The sequence below is a fragment of the Mesitornis unicolor genome, unplaced genomic scaffold, assembly GCF_000695765.1.
Source record: "Mesitornis unicolor isolate BGI_N332 unplaced genomic scaffold, ASM69576v1 scaffold36944, whole genome shotgun sequence".
In the NCBI taxonomy this organism is placed as follows: Eukaryota; Metazoa; Chordata; class Aves; order Mesitornithiformes; family Mesitornithidae; genus Mesitornis; species Mesitornis unicolor.
The window spans coordinates 5,994-29,828 of record NW_010180069.1 but is presented as its reverse complement, the minus strand read 5'-3'; the positions used below and the strand labels follow the sequence as shown (position 1 = coordinate 29,828).

Sequence of the window (23,835 nt, the reverse complement as noted above, 5' to 3'; positions counted from 1 at the left end):
GGTTTTGCATGGGTATTAGAATGTTTATCTTTTAATGCAGCTAAAATATAATTTAGTAGTAATTATTTCACAGGTTAGGAAGCTATCATAAATCTGTATTAGAAAGATAATAAATGGGCAGCTGCTTGCAGGTGTTTTATTTCATGGTGTTCTAGTGCAGTCTTCAATAAGTCCTCCCTAGTGCTAGCTGCAAAGCAGTACTGAAGTATGGATTATAAGTTGCTCATCTGAAGGTGTGTTTGTTTGTTTGTTTGTTGTTGTTGGTTTGTTTGTTCTTGGTTTTTTTTTCACTGGCATAGAGCGAAGATAGTCCTAGTCCCAAGCGACAACGCCTTTCGCATTCAGTCTTCGACTATACAGCAGCATCACCAGCCCCGTCACCACCAATGCGACCATGGGAGATGACATCAAATAGGCCTCCTCCTTTGGCTCGACCCAACCACCACCACTTCTCAGGGGATCGATGCAACACACCTGCACGAAACAGGAGGAGGTGAGCAAACTGTGTAGAGTGGGAAACAACTTCTTACTTTTCCTGATTGCAGTTCAAGAGAGTTGTATTTCAGGCAGCACTGAGGATCGCACATGGTAAACATATTAACGTTTCCTTTGAGCTCTAAGTTATTATAGTTGTAATTGAATTGAGAGCAGCAATGAGGAGGAAGATTTGGGTGTGAAAGCCAACGGTATCCTGGGCTGCATCAAAAGAAATTTGACCAGCAGGTCAAGGAAAAATAGTGGCTTGACACATTGTATCATATACTCAGTAGCATCTGAATAGCTGGCAGTATGCTGCTGCTTACCTGGAGTATGTTTGTTGCACACAGCACAGATGTTGGACTCAACTTGAGGAATGTCTGGGATTTGCCAACAGGTTTCAGATTTATTTTATTTTTATCAAATAAACCTGGTAGTAGCAGTGGGAATAGCGAGAGTGAAGAATCTTAAGTTCTTTGCCCCATGCTGTGGGGAGAGGACATGTTCTAAGGGTCACAGACCCTTCTTGTCTCTTCTCTGCAGTTTGGTTCCTTCAGCCTGTTCCATGAATGGGAAACCATTTTGTCCCATGTGGCTTTAATGTTCTGTTGCCACTGGGACCTGTAATTTATGTGTTATGGAGACTGGAAGACATGTATTGAAAGTACTTTTGATAGTTTTGTGCTTTCAGTTCTTTCCCCGTCCAAATAAATGAGAAGTAACTTCATCAAAACTTCTAATACTGAGTTTGTTACTTGTGTGTGCATAATTTTCTGAGTATTGAACCTGAGCCACTGGTCTCCGATTTGTATAAGTATTGGCTCAAGATTGTAGCCACTCTGCTCAGAACATACACACAATTGTATAAGTGTACATAATCAACTCCTATGCCTGTAGGTCAGTTGGTCAAAAGAAGTGGATGCTCTGGTCTGAATCAATGTACACAAGAGTTTTCCACTCTGAAAAAGAAAGACTACCACAATCACCATTTCCTGGGATCTTCAGGAGAGAATTCAATGAGGCATTTAGTTGTGCAGTCAGTATGTGAGACCTGAAAAATTAATGTTTGTTCAGAGGAGTCTACTGTTTTGTCTGTCATCACTAAGTGAGCAGCTATTCTGTGGCCTGTTTGGAGCAGGGACCCTAGGGAAATCTGTGATCATGTTTTCAGGGATTTTTTTTTTCAGGGAATAAATGCATGGAAAACTCTTGAAGTTTGCTATCTTGACTTTTGAGCACTTGCTTTTGTAATCCAAATGCTGTTTTTTTAACGGGTTAATATTTACATACGAGTTCCTTCTCCTAGTTTTGTTTACAGCATTAAGCTATACTCTGTTAAGCACTTTTGTGCTGAAAAGTGTCAAAAGGCTTTTAGCAGTTTTATTAGTAAGAAGTTTTACTCCAATCTAATAAATCTGTTCTGGTAAAGTTTTCCAGTGCAAAATATTTCTTGATACTTGATTCTTGATTCTCCTGTGGTTTTAGCTGTTAAGAAGGATTTGTGTAATTTATGTAATCTCTGGGGTTTTTTTTAATGTGTCCCCAGTCCTCCTGTTCGATGTCAGAGAGTAAGAAGAGATCGTTTGTCTAGACATAATTCCATTAGCCAGGATGAAAACTATCACCATCTCTCCTATGGACAGCAGCAAGCAATAGAAGAGCCCCGAGCCTTTCACCCACCGAATGTATCTCCTCGTATGTTGCACCCAGCTGCTCACCCACCACAGCAGAATGCAGTGATGGTTGACATTCATGATCAGGTAAGAGTTTTAGAGTACAAACAGAAGTGTGTTGAAGATGTGTTTTGGTTTGCTTTTTTTCCCAGATCTTCAATATCTCTCTCGTCTCAGAATTAGTTGGCAATGCAAGTCACATAACACCAAATTCTACTTGCCCTCTTGCAGAGTGTATTTCCAGTTGAATATTATTGGTCTGTGGAGCACTGCAGTATGCAATGAAAAAAAGAAAAAAAAATCCAGAATTTTCATAAAGAATTATTTTTAACAATTTGTCAATGCATGTATTGGCATAGTCCTGTAGGCCACTTGCTCAAACCTTTGAAATGCAGTTATTTTGCTTCTAAAGTTAATTTAATGTGATGAAGATGTGGTATGATAATTAAGAATGTGTTCTGTTTCATGTGAAATATCTTTCCTTAGCCTCAGGAGTCTTTAAATAGTTAAAATACATTATTTAGAGTTAGAATTCACAATGCTTATAGTTGGTTGCCTTCATGACAGTAGAACTCATTACAGTATTGTAGCATAACCAAATTAGCAATCAGAACCTAGTCAAATCCTCCTTAAATGGCATGAAAAAAGGAGATATATGGTTGGTCTAGAAAATAAATAATTCCTCTCTGTGACAGCAATTGATACAGAATTCTCTGAGGACCTGTAAAAGAAGTTGTCCTATTGAGGTAACTGTTGTGGTTGTTGCTTGTTAAATCGGCAGACTGCAGTACAAGTGCATTAGTCGGTACATAGTTACAAACTGGGAAATAGAACTGGTTATCCGGATGTTCACTTCTCAAACTGCATGTGCTGCTTAAAAGCTGGTTTGCATTCAGTGCTGCTGCATTTCACTGGTGGTGTTTTATGTGTGGAGAGCAGTTCTCAGTAGAGAATTTTTTTCATTTGGGACCAAATGCAGGGGTGGAAGCTATGACCATTCTAGTTATCTCACAACCATTTTGCGAGGTCATTTTTTGTTATTACACTGAGCCGTTAATGTTTCAGAATCAAATCCAGCATTGCACTGTATGCCCAGATTTTATACCTGAGCCAGAACTGAATTAACTTCAGTCTCTCTCCTGACGCTGGTTTTTGTCATTAGTAATATATACAGGTTGTGATTTTAAGTTCTCTTCAGTGTTTTGGACTCGGTGTCTGACTGTACACTACCAGTTCAGTAGGTTAGCTGTCTTTACTCATTCTCACCTTCCTAATGAGCTATTCATGCTTGTTCCATTTTAAGCAAGTAGGTTCCATTTTAGCAGATCATGGAGGAAGAGGGAGATTCCTTGAAATAATTACTTTTTGTTAGTCTGTACTCCCTGACACTTAAGCCTTTTCAGTTTAATTAAGAGCATCAGAAATTTCTTATTCAGTGTTTTAAAAAACAAAACAAAATCAAAACAAAAAAAAGGCCAAGTGTTTTGTAAGTCCAGAATACCTTTGGATCTTAGTTTGATGATTAAATTCTAGGGAATACCACTAGCTAGAAAATTGGGTTAGGTGAGTCTATTTCACAATATAAATATGGATACTTAGGATCTGCTGCCTCACAGTCATGTTTACTTCTCCTTTTCAGATTTCAGGTTAGCTGTTCTGTTACATTTAGGCTAGAAGGCTTAGCTTGAGTGTTGGTCTGAGAGTGAATCAAGAGACTGGCCTCTTTGAAGAAAGAAAATCTACACAATTACTTCTTTTTTTTAAAGACGCAGGACTCTGAATGATTATTGAATCAGTCCCTTCAGAGTTGAGAAGATTTGCTAGCTACTTGTAGATTAGCTTTTATGTGGGAATTACTGCTTTCTTATCTTGCAAGAACTAACCTTAGTATGGGGGTATCAGGCTTAATAGTCTGAGATGCTTCCGAGTGACTCTGTAATGCCTTGGAATTTTTAAAATTTTAAGCTGAGACCCCTCTCGACCTTCCCTTCTTGAGAAGAATATTTTAATGAACAGGAATTACAAGCATGTGTCTCCTTTTACACCTTCATTGTGAATATATTTTTTTCTGGTTTGTGGGTAAAAGCTTGTTATCTTACTCAACGTGCTGTAAAACCATAAAGAGTTTACAATGAGTTACTCATTTTTTTTCCCTTTTGTTGCAGATCCATCAGGGCACAGTTCCTGTCTCATACACAGTGACAACAGTGGCTCCACATGGAATACCACTTTGCACAGGCCAGCACATCCCTGCCTGCAGCACGCAGCAGGTCCCAGGGTGCTCAGCAGTTTTCAGTGGGCAGCACCTTCCGGTCTGCAGTGTGCCTCCCCCAGTAAGTGGGTCTCTGTAATTGCACCAGCTTCAGTCTTAGACATAGAAGTGGCACCTTGGAGTTTCATTGTCTGTGTGGCTTTAATTGTGCTGGAGGTAGCCTTTTTTTTTTCCCCTTGTATATTGGAGTGGCATAGTATTGTAGGCCTTAGGGCTGGTAAGCGTATGGTACTTATCTACTGTCTTTATAAAGTATGACTGTTTATACTTGCAGAGTATTGATGGTTTTTAACTGAAAACTAAATGCTGCTTTATGAACTGACTTCTTTATCAGCATCCTTTCTGCATTCTTTCAGATAGAGGAAGATTTCTAAGGCTTTTTTTAGGCAGCTTACCTAGAAAAAAATCTTACTTAGTAGGGACCTTTTTCAGGGATTGATTATATGCAAAAAGATCTGATATTTCAAAATCGGTTTTCTTCTGAGTAGAAATAAGATCCTGAAAAATCACTGAAAGCTGAGAATGGCTCTTATGTCTCAAAATGCTCTTGTAAAATGAGTCAAAATATTCTTTAATATAGAAGTCTCTGTCTTTCTGACAGTAAAGTGCCTCGAGTGGCTAATTTGCAAGCTTTAAATTCAAAAGAATTTTAACTGTTTTCTCAGAATTTTTTATGTATCAGCTCAGAGATACCACTTTCCAGGTCGTAGCATTCTGATGCTACCATTCTGTGGAAATGTTTTCATGAAGTGCCAGCAGGCACCAGAACTGAACAAGCATAGCCAAAGAAGTTTCAGCTTCAGACAAAGGTTGCACAACCTGCTTAAAGAATCATACCTTTTTTCCCTCTCCTTTTTCTAGTATAATTCTGTGATACCATACATAAAAACTATAGTTAGTGTCCAGTAACCATTTATAATGCTGGTAAAAACATTGGTATTTGCCAGCAGTGTGTGACTTAACTTTTCCCGCTGCACATTCCGTAGCCTGAGGGCATGAATAAGCCTATCTATGACACTGAAACAAAACCCTTGATGTGACTGCCTATTTCTTCAAGCTGCTTGTCGAGAGTGAGGGTAGTTTCCATTCATGTTGCCCAGGTGCCATTTATTACCATGAGAGACAACAAGGTCTGCAGCATACTGCTGGCCAGTCTGGAATATTTTTGGGCGATATTTCCCCTTACCTTTCAAACTGAAATTCTGCTACATGGGTCAGTTGTATCTCTGAGGCAGGGTAAGAGAAAACTTTATTCTTCTATTTAGTGATGGTGTTAGTGGAGCAAAGCAATCTCAGACTGGTACCCTGAGATTGGAACAATACTTGCATAGTAAATTCAGCAAGGCAAGAAAGCAACATGTCCTAATAAACAGCAACAGAGAAAAAGCTCAATCTGTATTGGGGCTTAGAGAAATCCAATCAACAAGTACTAATAATCTTACCCTCTGCTTTGAAGAGGTATATTATCTGTGCAATGCATAGAATGTTTTATAATTCAGCAGTGCAGCTGTCCAGCTCTAACCAGGTTGTTTGGACTGAATATACAACAGTTTATCAAGTGTGTTGAGAGGATGAATGCAGTACAAATGAATGTAAAGAATTAAGGCTGAGTTTATGTAATGTCAGCAGGCAGACTTTATGCTTTCTTCTATTACGTCGCAGAATTGAGAAGTGGTGTAAGTTAAGAGGAGGCTCTGGAGGTCATCTGATGGTCACCTGCTAAGAGCAGTACCAGTTTACAAGGATGGAGATTTCACAACCCCTCTAAGCCTCCACTCCAGCTGTCTTTGTGGTGAAGAATTTCTTCTGTGTATCTGATTGAATTTTCTTTGCTGCTACTTGCTCCTATTGGTCCTTGTACTTTCACTTTGCACCTCAAGAAAGAGTCAGGCTCTGCCTCTCCACTGTCATGAGGTAGCTAAAGACAATAGTACGGTCTTAGTGTGTAAAGAGGATCAGTTTGGCTGTCAAACTCATCTCAAACTTTTTTAAGCAAGAAGTCTCAATGAGGGCACTACAGCCTTCAAAGTTTAGTGCTGAAACTGCTTTCTGCTTGGTTCCTAAACCTTTAGGCTGTTATCTCCACTCACAAGATGAGCACAGGAGATAAGTGGATACCAGCACTTCTAACCCTTTGCATGTAATTCCCACAGGTCTTTGCTTAGTTTAAACATTTTTAAATTTAAAAGTCTGTCTGACCCTTGCATATTGAAAACGCTAACTCCCACTGACCTCATGAGAAGTGAGAGCTGCTTTTCACCTGGCAGATGTCACACTATGGTACTTTCAGAGCAGTTCACTGCTCCTTGTGTATTTGAATGAGTTACTTATGTTATTGATGTGTGTTTGCGAGGCTTTTACAAGGAGGGCCTGAGAACTGCTTTGCTTTATTGATATCTTTCCATAATAATTATATTATGTTCTATAGGGCATGTTTGTGCTGGAAACAAAAATATGCTGTTTTCTTTTTATTTCAGATGCTTCAGGCATGCTCAGTGCAGCACCTACCTGTCCCGTATGCAGCATTTCCACCCCTCATTTCTAGTGACCCATTCCTTTTGCATCCTCCTCATCTCTCTCCACATCACCCTCCTCACTTGCCTCCTCCAGGACAATTCGTTCCTTTCCAAGCACAGCAGTCACGGTCGGTAAGTAATGCTAATGCTTCTTAGCCCCCTCTCTGTGGAATTGATGAGGCTGGATGGGTGAATAGTGCTGATACCTGACTGTGGAAACAGCTTTTGTTTGAAGTATTAGGGTTTTGCACTTATGCTTCCTTAGCAAGTCTGTAACCATGTAGTGTGAAGATGGAAAACATGATTTTGAAGTTCACTGTATTTCTCTTCAGATTTCATCAGCTGTTGTCTGTGCTGTTTCTCCATAGGCCTTTACTTCTGTCAAAGAGATGTATATTTGCTTCACCAAACATTTGCTCAGGTATTTCCCAAGAATCAAAATAGAATCCAGAGAAGATTGTGTAGTGCAGTAGTGGTCTCCAAGAAAAGCTTAGCAGAGAGACAGAGAAGAAAGCACAAAATGTTACTTCCATTACATACTTCCTTTGTATTACTTCTCAGTTAATTTTTAAATGACCAGTGCTTTTACTAGAACTTAATGACCTTGAGTTGTCCAGACATATTCAGGATCCTACAGTCTCCCTTTATCTTCTTCCCCCCACCCCTACCCCCGCAAAAGTTATTGATGTCTTCTGCTTAGGCAGACTTGGCTTAGTTAGAGACTGTGCAAACATGGGAAAACGTGACCCTGGTTTGGATTTTTTGGGAAACTGTATTTTCAGTTCTGGCCTACAGCCCTTACTGTGGGGTTATCTGCATATTTGTGTCCGTTTGTTTGCCTCTCTGGCTAGAAAATGCCAGTTTTTCACTAATGTAGAAATAGAAAACTGCTTCATTGTTACATGCAAACACTGCTGAGACTTATACATGCCATGTCTCAGGTAGGGATAGTTTTTTAATGACTTTGTTACGATGATGGGAGAACAGCTGGGAAAATACAGTTTTCAGTGGTAATCTTTGTAAGACTTTCCTTTAGAAAATGTATGGGCTCAGGTTTTAGCTTGGTTTGCTTACTTAGGTTATTGTCTAGGTTTGCTTGTCATCTTTCAGCTCTGGCAAAAAGCTTGTCTCTTAGTGGTCTAGGAATACCTTGTGTTTAAAGTTTGGCCTGCATAACAGGGAAACAGGATAGTCCTTTGGTTCCACAGGATGGCCTTCTCAGCTGAATTTCTTGAAATGGTAGAATTCAATGTCAGGAACATGAAACAATGACAGTTCCTCATTATTTCTTGAGCACTTTTGGGGCTGACTGATGTATCACAGTTGACTGGCTTACAATACTTTACTGGAATGTCATGCTTCTGAAACCTCTGGACTGTGTGTTTTCAGTACGACTGCTTGCATGACCCTCCTAGGAAAGCATCTGCTTGATTACTGAATATCATTAGCAGTTTAATCCACTGGAGTCACCGTGTTTCCTCTCCACTTTTCAGATTTTCTGGCACAATTTCAGTTCTTGTCTATGGTTGTTTATTTTTTTCTCTCGCATAGTTGTACAGTGAGAGCAGCCTGGCAAGAAGGAGAGCAAATATTTGTCCTGAAAAATGCAAGACACAGGAAATTACAACCACTCCTATATTTGCTAGATCGCATAAATTCCTGGTCTATAAGCATGGCTAGCTGGAAAAGGTGAATTTATATCAAATGTGTAGTGTTGTCTTTGCTTTTTGATAGTGTTAATGCCATAGGAACTGTTCACAGAGTTACTATGTGAAACTGAGTACCATTATACCTTTGATTTTTTAAATTTTTTATTTAATTTTATTTTATCCTATAAAATTGACCACAGCAGCTCAGAATATACAGCTGGGATTGCAGTTCTTTATTGGGGAAAAAATGCAACTCTATTATTGCAACAAAGCTTTTTTTTTTTTTTTAGCCACTTCAGAGGATAGAAAATGAAGTAGAACTACTTGGAGAACATCTTCCTGTAGGAGGTTTTACATACCCTCCTTCAGCCCATCCACCAACATTGCCTCCCTCAGCTCCTCTCCAATTCTTAACCCATGATCCCTTACCCCAAGAGGTGCCATTTGGTGTAGTAAGTATTGTTTTCTGTACTACATTCTTATTTATGCTGCATCAACATTCTTCATTCTATAGTACATTTGTTGATAAGTGGCAGTTCTTGTAATTGTATTCCATTATTGGCTATAGCTGCATACTGTGGTATTTTCTTTGAGCGTTTTAAAATCAAGTTAAAGGTAACTTAATACCAGCAGATGAGTTCTGGTAACACTATCTGCAGACTGTTGTAGCAGTTACTTAGAAAATGTTCCATGTTGCCATGTCCAGGACTTCCACTGCAGTAGTACCGTTTAGATAAGATGCTGTCGCTTGTAGCTAATTCTTCATCATATGTTGAGTTTCCACAAGTCGTGAAAGCTATTATGCTTTAAAAACAGTTCTTCTCCAAAGTGTTTGCAATTTGCAGGCAAGCAGTTTTGTAGAGTGCTTCCATAATTTAGACTGCAACAGGTTACACACATGGCCAAGCTTGCTTTAAGCCAATGTTCTGGGGATCTACAGGCAGTTCAACTGCAGCAGCACAAAACCAATTTAAACCTGGTGCAAGTAAAGTCTGTGCTGAATTTTGTTCTTCTGTGGTGTGTCCGGTATCAGTGCGACCTCTAGGATCTTTGTGTTACACTTCAATCTGTAACGATATTAGTCCTGAGTGGGTTTTTTGTGTGTTTGTTTAAAAAAAGTTTTTGGGTGTTTTTAAAAAAAAAAAAAAAAACAAAAAAAAAACCCAAAACCTCTCCTGCCTGTGTAATGCTTGAAGAAATAACTAGAAGTGAGGTATAGACTCTGAATTTGTTTACTGTTTGACCTGTGCACCAAGTTGACAGAAGATTTTAGAGACGTACTGTTACTTAAAATGGTAAACGAGAATGAAACTTTAGGCCCTGTGACTATAGATTATACAGATAACTTCTCTTTAATTGATCTCCTTGAAATCACGTAGCCTAGTTAAATGTTTGCTGCAGTTTTTATAAAGGTTCAAATAAGTCTCCACCATTTAAAAAACTGAATCACAAAATCACAGAATGTTAGGAGTTGGAAGGGACCTTGAAAGCTCATCCAGTCCAACCCCCCTGCCAGAGCAGGATCACCTAGACCAGGTCACACAGGAACACGTCCAGGTGGGTTAAAACCCCACAATGTTGTTAAACTAAAGATGTGCAAATTTTCAGTGAAGTTTTTGGTCACTATGAGTCACTCTGGAGACAAGGACTTAAAAACTTTCATTAATTGCTTGTATTTTACTCAGTATCCTAGTTAGATGAATTACAGTTTTATCACAAACATTTTGGTGGGAGTGAGGCTTTCTCGATTTCCATGTTCAGTCTTTAAAGTAGATAAGGTAAAAATACCATTTTTTTTGCAGATTATGTAGCATTTGTCCTCTTCTGATGCATCAGTTCTGGGTTGTATATCACTGAGGAGTAGAATAGAGGGGTATTGCAAGTCACTATGTGGTCTTTTATAAAGCAATCCTAAATCTTCGTAAAATTTTACTTATATTTAAATTATTATGGGATGCCTGCATTTCTGATTCTTTTTCATTCAGTGAACACAACAGTTTCTAATTGTATTTTTGGACTGCAGAATTAATAAAGCCGTTAAGTGGGTATTTGCTGTGTCTAGTTTGAGATCTCACTTTCAAGAAAAAAATCCTGGCTCTTTTGTAGTGTGCTTATATTCATGTGTAAATTTTATGTATGACCATGGCTACCTATTAATAATGTTTCCATTGTAAAGTTATGAGGTTTTAGGTTAGTCATTGGTGGTGTTGGGCTTTTGTGTTCTCTTAAATTTCAAACATAGAAGGAAAACATGTAAGTGAAGACTTTGAGTGGTTTGGGTTTTTTGTTTGGAGTTTTGTTTTGTTTTGTTTTTGTTTCTTTTTTAAAGTTTCAAGGCCTTCAAATATGAATTCGATAGTGGTACATTAATTTCAGTTTACAAACATACTAAAAAATTTTAGTAGTTTGAATATGTCTGGAAAAATTGTTTGCATTTAAGTTGAAATCTTTAACCATGTATGTCCCCATTTTAGTAGGAAATGCAAGGAATTTTGAACAATTATGGTGAAAACTTAAAAATACAAGTAAAGAGGTTAGCATGCAAATGAAAAAGTGTGACAAAAAAGTCCTGTTTAAAAGCTTTTTTTAAAAAAGAAGAGGTTTAAAAAAATTTTTAAAGACTTTTTTTTTTCTTTAAAGGCTTCTGTACAACGATTTGTGTGTAAGCCTGCATAATAGCATCAGGCCTAAAGCCTGGGCTTTTTTATTTACAAGAGAGTCAGCAGTTGAAGTCCTGTTTCCCAAACCAACCTGAATGTATACTAAGCACACAAGAGCTTGAAAGGATTTCTGTTGTGTGTTACTACTTTTTCACACGGAATGGTATGATTGTATGTTATTGATGGGAATTGTTTCAAATTGAGTCTGAAGTTATTTTGGATTTCAACACAGGCTGGAATTTTTTTCAATAATGTTTTAATGAAAGTGGATTTCAATATTCAGATTTCATTTTATTTCATGATTAAGAAAACAACATGTTGAATCACAGACTTACAGACTGGATGAGGTTGGAAGGGAGGTCATCTGGTCCAACCCCCCTGCTCAAGCAGGGGCTCCTAAAGCTGGTTGCCCAGGACCATGTCCAGTCAGCTTTTGAATATCTCCAAGGATGGAGACTCCACCACCTCTCTGGGCAACCTGTGCCAGTGCTCAGTTACCCTCACAGTAAAGAAGTGTTTCCTGATGTTCAGACGGAGCCTCCTGTGTTTCAGTTTGTGCCCATTGCCTCTGGTCTTGTCACTGGGCACCACTGAAAAGAGCCTGGCTCCGTCTTCTTTGCACCCTCCCTTCAGGTATTTCTGTACATTGATAAGATCCCCCTGAGCCTTCTCTTCTCCAGGCTGAACAGACCCAGCTCTCTCAGCCTCTCCTCATATGTGAGATGCTTCAGTCCCATCTTAGTGGCCCTTCGTTGGACTCTCTCCAGTATGTCCACGGCTCTCTTGTGCTGGGGACCCCAGAACTGGACACAGTGTTCCAGTTCCACAAGGTCCAGTTGAAGCTTATTTTCTTCTTTCTTGCAGCCTTACCCACCCTTTATGCCTCGAAGACTCACAGGGCGCAGCAGATACCGATCACAGCAGCCAATGCCACCACACCCTTACCATCCCAACCTATTACCTTATGTGCTGTAAGTTCAAAGTACATTTGCTTCCATTTAGGCTTTTAAGAAGACACATGATGTGACTTTCAACAGAAGTATAGGCACTTTTAATGGTTGGACTTTACCAGAGAACAGGCATAGTTCAGCTGCCCCACAGAGGAGGAAAACTTCAATTTTTGTGTAAATTATTCAACCTATTTTGAATAACATACATCCTTGGGAAAGGAAAAATTTATGTGAACAATTTTTTTCAATGTAGTTCTGTGGGTTTTGGGGTTTTTTTTAGGCACAGTAGCCTCTTGTTTCTGAACTTTTCATAAAAGTCTTCAACAAATTTTAAAACTTGATTCTTGGATACTCTTACAGAGACATGGTTACACTGCAGGGTAAAAGTTCCAGGAGTCCTCACTTACAGAATAAATTAATTTGGTTTGGTTCTTAATTATGAAACACAAAGGTGGGAGCTTTCTGTGATGTGTTACTCTTTATGGGCTGAACTGCTAATCTGTTACAGCTGTTGAATTTCTGTTCTGCCTCTAATAAGCTCTTTCTGGAAAATGTGTGACAATATTTAGGAATTATTTGTAGTGTGTTATGGTAGACATTCTGTGGGGAAGTTCAGATATATGACATGAGATTTATTATTTTTCTGTGTCCTGTTTTGGAAGTAAGTATGAAATGTTTGGAAAACAAGGATTATTTTCTGGTTGCAAAGGCAAAACTGACAAGGAAATCATCAAACAAATTATATCAAACTACCAGATCTGTAGTTTCTCTCTGTGGTTCAGATTTGTCATGAAAGTGGCCCCAGAAATCTGATCCAGTGAAGTTGTTAAACTTTGCTTCACAATCTGAGAGTGACATCATAGCAGGACAATGTGGGACAGTAATTCCTGATTACTTCAATGAGATTTTGCTATATTTGTGAATTTTTGATTTCTGTGTCTGTACGTTAAGTTTTGACCCATAGGACTATCTTGGAGGGTAAAAACACTTGTTGAGTATAAAAACAGCAAAACATCTGTCTCTTGCCTCTCTGTCTGAAGAGATACTGCTTTTACCAACATCACAGTATGTGAGAAGTGAGTTTGTGCTTGCCTTCAGTAAGGAAGTTGATCCAGTAGGATATCCTATGTATCTTTGTTGTGTGCTTTAGGCTTATAAAAGTTTCAAGACTTGTACTGGAGAGCTAAGTAAATTTAGGATTCCTTACCTTTGTCAATATTTTATCCATTTAAAGAAATACAGCATATTTAAAACGAGAAGATCAATTTATTTTCAGCTTTAGCTCTCCATGATCTGTGATAATCAAGAGATTAGTTTTTAGAATAATGCTAAAACTTATTAGAAGTATCAGTTGAGATACGCATACAGTTAAAAAGGCAGCAATCTTGGTATCAAAAAGTGTCAGACTTGGCTTTTTAATCTGACTCTTGTTTCAAATGTCTATTCTTGACTTCTTTTTACCAGTTCTGAGAACCTGCTGATTTGAGAGGGGTGAATAAGGAAACTTTACCTCTGCCAGATGATTCTGTGCTTTCCTTCAGCAACATGCTGAACTTTATCATTGTTTGCTCTCATGGTAGATCAATGCTTCCAGTGCCACCTGCAGTTGGACCAGCTTTCAGCTTTGAGTTGGATGTGGAAGATGGAGAGGTAGAAAACTATGAGGTTGGTGTGCAAACTACAACTGCCTTCAAAGAAAAGATGTTAGCTCAAGCAATACATAGATTTCATTATATTTTGTTTTTAATCCTGCTTTTGTCTTTCAAATAAATGTAGTGGCTATGAAGACAGAATCCATAAACCATCCCTTCAGATTTTCTTACAATACTGGATATTAGAAGTGCTTAGCTTTAATTTTTGTCTATTGCTCTTTCCCAGAATCCACCCTTCTAGGCTAGTAATCATTAAATTGTTCAGCTTTTATGTTCTACATGCTACTCTTCCCCTTTTGAATTTTAATTTATTTTAAATATCAAGCAGAAGTGAAGCACTTTCAAAAGAACAGGATAAGTTACTGGGTTTATGTGTGTAACTTTGCAGAATAGTGTTAATGCAGAATACTGTTAGTGTCACAGGTTTAATTAATCTAAATGTAACGTTTATAAAACTTTACTGCGTTTTCTTCTTTGCCTTCAGGAGGGTACAGTAATTCACATCTATAGATTTAGAACCCTCTTTAATATCAGATAATTATGGGTCAGTCTCAGCTGTTGTGTCTTTGCTGGAACAATTGGATTCCATTTGATTTCTCTTCAGCCATCATCAACCCTTTTGCATCTCTTTGCCTATGCTCCCCTTAAGAGCTCTGTGTAGTTGCATGTTTTCAGTTTAACAATGAGCGCTTCTGTAGTAATATCATCTTATTTCTGAGAACTTGGACCCTGGGTTTGACAGTATTAGGAATCTCTTTGTGATCAGTACCATTTGCAGCTTTCACCAAGTCTTAACTTCTTTTATGCCTTGGTTCTCCATCACATTTATAGTGATCTTTTTCCTAGCTCATTTGTGAAGAAATGCAAATTACATACATGACAGAGTGCAAATTATTTACACTATAAGAAGCAGCTTTTTTAGTTGCAATGCTTGGCTTATTGCAAGTGAACATAAAATACAGGGAAAAAAAGCTTAAACTTTGATGGTATGTAGTTGTTTTCTACATTGTTTTCAAAGCAAACAAGTTGTTTGCAAGCAAGCAAGTTGTTTTCAAAGCAAATTTGTTGACTTCTTTTTCTGGTTATCTGCACCATTAATTTCATAGTGGGATGAGGGGATCCTTCAGAAGCAAAATACTTACCAAGCTATGCATGCAGGCACAGGACTAATTGGAAGTTGGGTCCTGGAGGTTTTGAAATCCCAAAGAGAACATCTTGCTTATTTAGAAAGATAGTTGAATTCTGAAAGACTTTCCATGGGGCTTGAGTTTTCGGGGAGAATGAAGGTATTTTGTGCTACTAGCTGGGGTAGTGAGGTGTAGTGGCAGCCCTACCTCTAGTGGAACCAGAGTCTAACTGAGCATTGAATTTTTGAATGGCTGGTTTCCATGTTTTGCAGGCACTGCTGAATTTGGCAGAACGTCTGGGAGAAGCCAAACCACGAGGACTGACAAAGGTGGACATTGAACAGCTTCCATCCTACAGATTCAATCCAAACAACCACCAGTCAGAACAGACATTGTAAGTACATTGGTCTCTTTCAAAGGTCTATAATTGAGATGGGTCTGTTTACATTTCTTTAACTTGCAGCCTCTGCTAGGCCAGAAGGGCTTTAAAAGCAGTCATGTCAGTAAAGAGCATTTAAAAAAATAAAATGAAAGTTGTAACAGGGTTTTTTTCGGCATACTAGACATTAAAGTGACACTGTCAACTTGGAATTTTGCCTGTGTTAAAATAGCTTCAAGTGTTGAAGTTTCAAGTGCTCCTGACAGAGCTTGTTTAGTAGTTTTAAGAGTGCATCATCTTATTTTTAAAACCCATTAACTTGTTTGAAAGATCTGCACAGCCAAGTGGAAAGGTCAGTAGAGATACAAAGACATTTAAAGTGCCTTAGTGCTGTCTAATGTTTAAACTTCAGTGTAAGAATCTTTTTTCTGAAATTCTAGTTTCAGTGACACTCAGTGTGACTTACTAGTATCAGGAGGGAGTGGACTTTAGAAATCATTATCTCCACCATTTTGGATTTTGATTAAAGGTGTTCTGTTGTCTGAGAGTCTGTGAACTCCTGTGAGCAGGAGCGGTTGCTTTGTGCTTTGAAAGCACATGAAAAAAGAAAAAAACACAACAGCGATTCTCAGTTTATGTTGTCACACCACACATCTTCAACCACAGATATAGATAACTGTAGCTACCCAAGGGTAAAGGAGCTAACATGTTGCAGTCATACCTGTCAAGTTTTGTATGGAATACGTATTTGTTGTTTTTACAGAGCAGATGCATTTGAACTTTGTTGTCCTTTTTCAGGTGTGTGGTGTGCATGTGTGATTTTGAGTCAAGGCAGCTACTTAGAGTCTTACCCTGTAACCACGAGTTCCATGTTAAGTGTGTCGATAAATGGCTGAAGGTAAAAAATAAATTTCTATCTTACAGGGAATTCATTATGTAGTTTGGGGGGGAATGGGGTGGTATTTTGCCATTCCACTTAATTTTGTTTAACTTTTCTAATATTTAAGCTAGAAATGCCAGCAGAGTGGAAGCACTGCCTACTTATGGTATTTAGTTCTAACAGTTGATGAAGGAAGTTTCTTAATAAACTGTGGAACAAGGAAAATTTAAGAGATTTTCATTGACAGATCTGCTTTGTCTTCCATTTGCACAAAACAGTGATTGTGAATTCAAGTACTCTATGAAATTAAAGAAGACTTGAAAACAAAACAGTAACATAATATGAGACATATCAATTAGAGTTTCTGTCATGATGGTGGCTTTAACTGTTTTACATAGCCTGCATGGCAAGAATGAGTACTAGTAGTTTCCTCTCCAGCTTTGCTATTAATGTTAGATTTTGGGGCAAATAAAATGTGTTGTGTGCCATATACATGTGTGCGTATATACATATATAGAAAGAAATGTAATGTATACAAATAGAAATTACTGTTCTACAAAATTATTATATACTCTTCCAAGAGAATGTGAGCAGAAAAGAAAGGATCTAGAGTCAGGGCAGACCAGTAAGAGAAAATAGCACTACAGAAGGCATAAAGAACAGGAAATACAAATAGGTAGATGATGATACAGAGAAATCTCCACAAGCTGCATTAGCTGGATCTCTTGCCAAGGTATTGATCCCCATCTTCACCTTTTTTCAGTATTTTATTCTATTCTGATTTAGTTTAGTTTAATCTTTGTGTAGTCTGTTGCATAGAACATTTGAAACTGCAGTGATCCTTTGTTAACACAGGATACAGTCCTTATTGAATTATGGATGGTGTCTGTTGTTTCAGAAAAAGAAATTTAAACCCTTTACCCATAAAGTGGCCTCCTAAAAGCAAGAAAATGTATACCCTGGGCATATACTAAAATATTCAGCACAGAGAATAAAAAAATCAAGTTAATATTGACGGCATTCTTTTGGCTAGCAAGATGCCAAGAATAATAAGAAGGATATGAAATTGCTTTTGGCCTGCAGTACACATAGTAGTTTAAAGCTTCTACAAAATCTAAGGCCAGTGTAAATGTTTCCACAACAGTGCTCATAACTCTCAGTAGAACTGGTGTCCTTCAGTATCTGAATCCATGTATATACTTGAGAATCAGCAAGGGGAATGTGAACACCTAGTTGTTTTACTGTCAGATTAAAAAGCTACACAGATATAATATTACCAATATGTATGTGCTAGATATATGCTGTTTTAGTCAGTAATTGCAAATTAGGAGTAGATTATATCTATTGAAGTGGCATTCTCCAGTGTGCCCCTGCTCTTCTTGAGGAGTGTTCACACTAGATTTGTCAAGTCTTCTCATTGCATGAAACTTAATACATTACTTGAGTTATTTGTGATATGGACAAAGTGTCCAGGGATAGTATTAACTCCCTTTTATGAAAAAAGATCTAGGATTATGTGACACAGCCTGTGAAGTAGCGCATGCTAGAAGTCTAGATAGGTTAAACTGATTATATAGATTTTAAGAAAGACAGCTCTTTACAGACTATTAGTGCAAAAAATTAGACCTCTGATTCATAGAGCCCCTGAGGGCTCCACATTGCTGGAAGTTAGAACAACATGTCAGGAGAGTATCATGCATGCTTATCCTGTTCTTAGGTGCTGCTTTACCTGATGTTGGTCTTGAGAATCAGACAAGTATGTTGAATTAAGCTTTTTTGGGTCTCAGTGTGGCAGTTCTACAGTTAGATTTACAGTTAGATTTAGTGTACATTCAACAGGTAGTGAACTGACAATCAAATTCACAACAGCATAGTGAAAAAAGTAGATTTAGTTTAGTCTTTATTTTCGTAATTGTAGATGTATGGTAGTAGTGGTGAAACACCGTTTTTCTGATGTTCCTGTCTCATCTTAGAAACTGTATTTTCTAAGAGAACTTCTAGCATGGTATTTTCTAAAGGTTGCCTTATCATAGAAAAACTCAGTGAGCATAAGAGTGTCATGTAGATGGGGGAATGAGGTGAAAGATATGCAATCTAAACCTAAAGGGGGTGCAGTTATAACCACCTAAACCTGTTTGTATTGACACTGTGTATTCTAGAGCTGGATGCAAAATAAAGCAATATATTTACATTATGTGGGCTTAGTTACACTGGTACAAATATGGTGGAGGTAAATAAAGATTATTCTGCTTTTTAAACTATAACACATGATCTGTAACTGCAGCCTATTTTGGTTACAGCCTCTGTCTAAACTTGTTTACAGTTAAGCAGCAAACATCTGGAAGTGAGAATAACTGGAAGATGTTTTGGGCTATAGTTTTGCTTCTGTCCATTCCTTTATGTATTTGACAACTTGTTTTATATGCTGATAGTATAATTATGTCACATCCATTTAATTCACATCATCCAGCCAATGTCATGTTGATAAATTCAGCAAGGGAAGGTATTTTCAGTACTTGTAACTTTTTTCCACAAGGTGAAAAAAAAAAAAGTTACCAAAACAGTTTGTCCCTGTGTTTTACTGATTTAATCTTGTCTCTTTGAACAGAGTATTTGCTATCTAGGAATATTTCTAGAACTATGGAGTCAAGTCGACTTGTTTTACGTTTCACCATGTTGTTAGTGAAATATTTAAATAAGAGGTTCGTGATCCAATCTGATTATTTAAACAAAAAAAATTCTTATTCAACTGCCTGTTGGTGATGATGGACAAAAAAAATAGGTATCTAAGAAAGTTTTGTGGATTGTCTATGCATGAAAGGTTTGACCTACCGTTCTGGTATAATGCTATGTACAATGCTACCTTTTTAGGTAGTGTGAGCAAGTGACCAGGAACGTTCTTTTACACTGCATTTTACTTTTACATTGCTCACTTTAATTTACACTTCCCTGGTTAAGCAATGTTAAAAAGACTTGTGAAAGAAGATGTAATACAGTGAAGAAAGTAGAATTGACAAGAGGGAGGTTATCCTTTTGCTTTTCATAGTATTGTCAGCTCCCATATTTCACAGTATTTGGTTATTTCTCAGTATCCTAAATCCTTTAGTCAGATACAAATACATGAGAAATCTCTTCTTTTCTAAAGTTAGAGTTAGTCATTATTCCAAAGGACAGCTTGAAAACATGACCTGTCTTTACCCTGAGGGTTTAGAACCAGGTAACAAGGAAAACTTGCCTTTACATTTATTGTTTTGATAGGAAATGCTGAGAAATATATGAGAAAAGAGAAACTGTAACTTTAGTTTAACTTGGTTCTGATGGACTTACATAAAAGTAGTGCAATACTTTTTAGAGGATTCTAGTAAACCTACAGATTAATAATTCTAAATGTGGTTCACTTTAGCTATAGATTTCTATATTAAAAAAATCGGTTAGTTCATTGTGCAGCTCTTTCGACTTACAGGACAAAAGGTAAGTTTGCCTGAGTGTTTAGTTAGATGGTCAATATTACATCATTTTGTCCACCATATTCCTTTTTTGCACCAGAGTCATGTCAAATTTCATGAAATGCACAAGAGTGCAACTAAATTTAGAAGAGAAGTTCATGTAGGATCTTGAAGTTACTTAAAAAGCAGTGCTGCAGTGTCCAAGAGTATTCATGTTATCCTGGCATAGTGGGTTTATTTCTGCAATTCCTACCAGGAAATTACTCCCACTGAATGCTCTGTTTCATGCTACCAAGTGATAGATACTTGAGTATTTATTTATCTAAACCAATACCTATTGATTCAGTAATTCACTGAATTTTGAAGAACATGCCTCTTTATTCTACATATAATTCAGCTAATACAGTTTTTAAAATAATGCAAGTATGAAGTCGTGACCAGGTAATGGCCTTGTCCTAAAGTAATTTCAAAACTGCTAGAGCAAGAAATAATTTTTAATTGATTCTCCAATCCATGCTTTACTAAAATCATACAGCAGTAATAACTATGATATAAACTATAAAACAACAATAACAGTAGTAATTGACAGAAAAAATATACCCTCATTTTAACTTGCATTACTAAATAATGGTTTTCAGTAACAATGTATTAATTTCATTGGCATTTATTGTTTGGACTGGAAATGTGTGGCAATGATTTCTGAACTCTGGTCTGCAGAGCCACATTTCCTGATGCTCTCATTTGTTTTTTTTCATTGAAAAATAGTCTACCTTAGAAAAACTTGGAGTTGACAGTGATTGGTCCTGCAATTTTGGGAACTATGAAATACAGAATTTGAGGTAGGGAAGAGTTCTCTTCACTCTGCCCATTGCAAAGGAAATGTTTTATCATAGATGTTACGTATTTGTTACAAGTTTTCTCTCATCATTTGCTAAAATGAAAATAGCTTTTAATTTAAAAGAGGAATGAGAAGGCCCCAGTAGCTTAAGGAATGTTACTTCATATCTGTCCTCTTTTTAAGGAAACTATAAAAGTAAGTGTCCTGGGACATATTTTCAGTGAGGGCTAAATTTACATCTGCTTGTGTGTTACTTGAATACCTGTTTCATCAGATCGTCTTCTCTCTCTCTCTCTTGTGTTTGTTTGTTTGTTTCCTTTCTCTTTAGTAAAACCTCTTCACTTTTCCCTAGTCTGCTTTCAGGTTTGACCAAGTCTAGGATGAGTTTCTGTAAGAAAAACAGCATAAACAGAGCATACAAAGAGATGTGATCAGTAAAGCTTGTGACAACTTGACACTCTCATATAGGACATTCATTTGCAGCCCAAGGTTGCTAGTCTGGTTTTGGTGGCTTTCTCTGGAGCACACAGTACAGCTTCTTAGTTGCATCTGTCTAATTGCAGTACACCATAAATACAAATCTGCATTAATAAAACCACCATCACTTAGATAAAGCCTAGTTTGCTGTTTTGCTTTACCTTAAAAGGCACAGAATTTTTCTTGTAAACATAATTTTTGAATTGGCAAACTTACCACACCACTCTGACACAATGAAACAAACTGAACAAAGGCATAAGCACACTTTGTCTTCTCTTATTTTGAGTATCCTTGAATTGCTTTGCAGTATTTGAATGCGAGGGTAGCAACCTCATTATGGTCACAGATGTTCAGCATCAAATACACGTTACCTTAACAGCGTATTTGTCAGTACAGTAAATGTTCTTTTGTTTCTGTTTCTTACAGGCAAATCGTACCTGCCCGATTTGTAGAGCTGATGCTTCTGAAGTGCATCGTGATTCAGAATAACCAATCTAAGAGCACAAAACGGCTTTGGGTGTTCCTGGTCACATGTATATATGAACTATCTATTGAACTTACCCATGTGGCTTCCAGCCTACTCTTTACACAGAGGGGTTAATGGACCTTACTTTGCACTGTGTGACTTAATCAATTACAAAGCTTATAACTAGTCTTCACAGTTAGGGGATTGTTATACTAACAGTGTGATTGGAACTCCAAAGAATTTGTTTTTAGCTTAATTTTGTGTGTGCACTAACATTCCCTGATTTTTGTGTGATCATTCCGAGGGTTGCTGCGAGATTACTGTGGATGTGATCTTTTAGCATGTGCTTTTATATAAAAGAAAAAGGAAAAAAAAAAAAGAAGTGGTAGCTCCAAACAATATAGCAATCTACCTTATATAGAGCCTTCAGATACTGTGAGTGGGGATAAGGGTTGGAGTTGGGGATAAGGGTTGTGAGTGTACGTTTGCTTGTGAGAGGATGTGTGAAGTGTGGTTGTGACTGAGCGTGCATGTGTGTTTGAGAACCTATATACCAGCATGTACTGAGAACGTATGTGTGTAGTAATAATTATGCTGCAATGTATAATCTTGTATGTTATTTAAACAGTACTAGTACTGTACACTGGTTCCTTTCCTTGTGTTTGCAGTTGCACACTGAATGCAATGGGTGCAGCAATTACAAGCATCTAGTATTTCCTCCCCAATGTACTTAAAGGTATAAAGACCTTTCTGCCTACTGTTCAAACAGCTTTTACACTTCCCTTTCATTGGAGGCTTTAAATGTGTACCACTAAAGAGTGCATTGATTGTTCCTGCATGAGTCACCTTGGGGTTTTTAGCATACGTTACAAAGCCTGGATTTTTAAATGGCCGATTTACAAGTTATTTTATCCATGTAAAGTTGCAATATCGCACAAATCGTTTAGCAGTATTAACATTTTTGTTTGCTGATATGGATATCAATGATTTTCTGTTCTTTTAAATTTTTCTAGCTGGGTTTGCCAGCTGTGGGCTTCTTCCATGAAAGGATGCAGAAAGGACACTGAGGATCTTGTGCCACAGCTCTTCACTTTTGGCCATTTTACTTGCTAAGGATGTAATCTTTTAGCTTATAAACATTGGCTTTAATCACAGACTTTCTTTGTCATTTACAAGGGAGTTTTATAAAATTAAAATAACTTGTAGAGGGTTACAAGTTTATTCCTGCAACTTCATGAAGAATATTTTTAGCATTTTCTCAGAGAAGTAGAACTTCTGATTTTTTTAACTGTATCACAAGATAAGGTGAGTTTTGGTCACTAACTGCAGAATTCAAATGCCCTGATGCTGCTTCTTGCCTTCCTTATTCCATGATGAGTGTAATATGAAGGAACTCCCTTGGTTTTTGCAGTCAAGTTTCCAGAGTGCTCCACTACAGGAGCAGTGCTGTGAAATAGGAAATTATACCCTATAGGAACCTATATAGGAAATTCAGGTGCTCTGAATAATGTTTTATTTGGGCTACTGAAAAAAAATTAGCTTCATGTATAACATTCAGACTGTTAGCATGTTTAATATGTTCTAGCAAAAATATTTAGGTCTTCATATACCATAGTTATTCAGAGGATGCACTTTTTGCAATAAATTCTTCTCCTAAATTCAATGTCATTACTTTGGTTGCAGCAGCACAAGTGGCACAATTAGCAATATTGCTGCAACTTGCTACCAGTCTTAGCTTTAAGTTTATTCTTTATAATTTCTGATGCTTTTATATGATGCTGTACTCTAATATCAGTTATAATTTCAGTGTTAGATGTTCTTCGGGCTGATTTCCCTCTTTGAAGATTCTACAGACCAGTTACAGCTCTTGGTGCGGATAAAATAAAAGCACAATTTTGCCCTTTTTCAGATGCTCTTCCTTCTGTTCAGTTATGCAGGTAATTCTCAAAAACAGTGAGTCTCCATACCTGTTCATGCTTAAGAATGCTAAATAAATAAAAATGCTGTTACATCAACTTCAAAATATTAGGATTTCTCTCTTCCAGTAGAGTTAAAGAATAGGCTTTTCACAATAACACCTACCAGGTTAAATTACATGTAATAAAATTTATTTTTTTAACAAATAAAATCACGTTGTTTAAAAAGGATATGCCACATGTCTTACAAAACTTAGCCTCTTTTATATAGCTGCGAAAGAAAAAATTGTGTACAAATTTAAATGTAACTAGCACTGCTGTGTTCGTTATTCAGTTTGAAGCACGGAAAGAGGGCAACTTTTCTAAGCTAGATACGGATAAACAAGACTAATTCTTCTGAAGCTGAGCGAAAGTAGTCCTCTTTCTGGAACTGGAGAAATCTTGATTTGTAATGTCC

The 23,835-nt window shown here is 37.4% G+C and overlaps 1 protein-coding gene across 1 annotated transcript; it reads left to right on the top strand.

The window, feature by feature from the left end:
• Positions 1-305: 305 nt before the first annotated feature.
• Positions 306-21,880, top strand: RNF38 (ring finger protein 38). Its single transcript, XM_010182995.1, has 10 exons — positions 306-493; positions 2,024-2,237; positions 4,316-4,483; positions 6,900-7,070; positions 8,878-9,039; positions 12,112-12,218; positions 13,778-13,862; positions 15,249-15,370; positions 16,154-16,253; positions 21,423-21,880. The coding sequence occupies exons 1-10, from the start codon at positions 387-389 to the stop codon at positions 21,483-21,485; spliced, it is 1,299 nt and encodes a 432-aa protein (XP_010181297.1). The 5' UTR covers positions 306-386; the 3' UTR covers positions 21,486-21,880.
• Positions 21,881-23,835: the final 1,955 nt, after the last annotated feature.

Coding starts and splice junctions, on each gene's coding strand:
- RNF38 (XM_010182995.1), top strand. CDS start 387: ATGCGACCATGGGAGATGACATCAAATAGGCCTCCTCCTTTGGCTCGA. Junction 13,863..15,248: donor GAGAGGTAGAAAACTATGAG/GTTGGTGTGCAA, acceptor CATGTTTTGCAG/GCACTGCTGAATTTGGCAGA. Junction 16,254..21,422: donor GTGTCGATAAATGGCTGAAG/GTAAAAAATAAA, acceptor TGTTTCTTACAG/GCAAATCGTACCTGCCCGAT.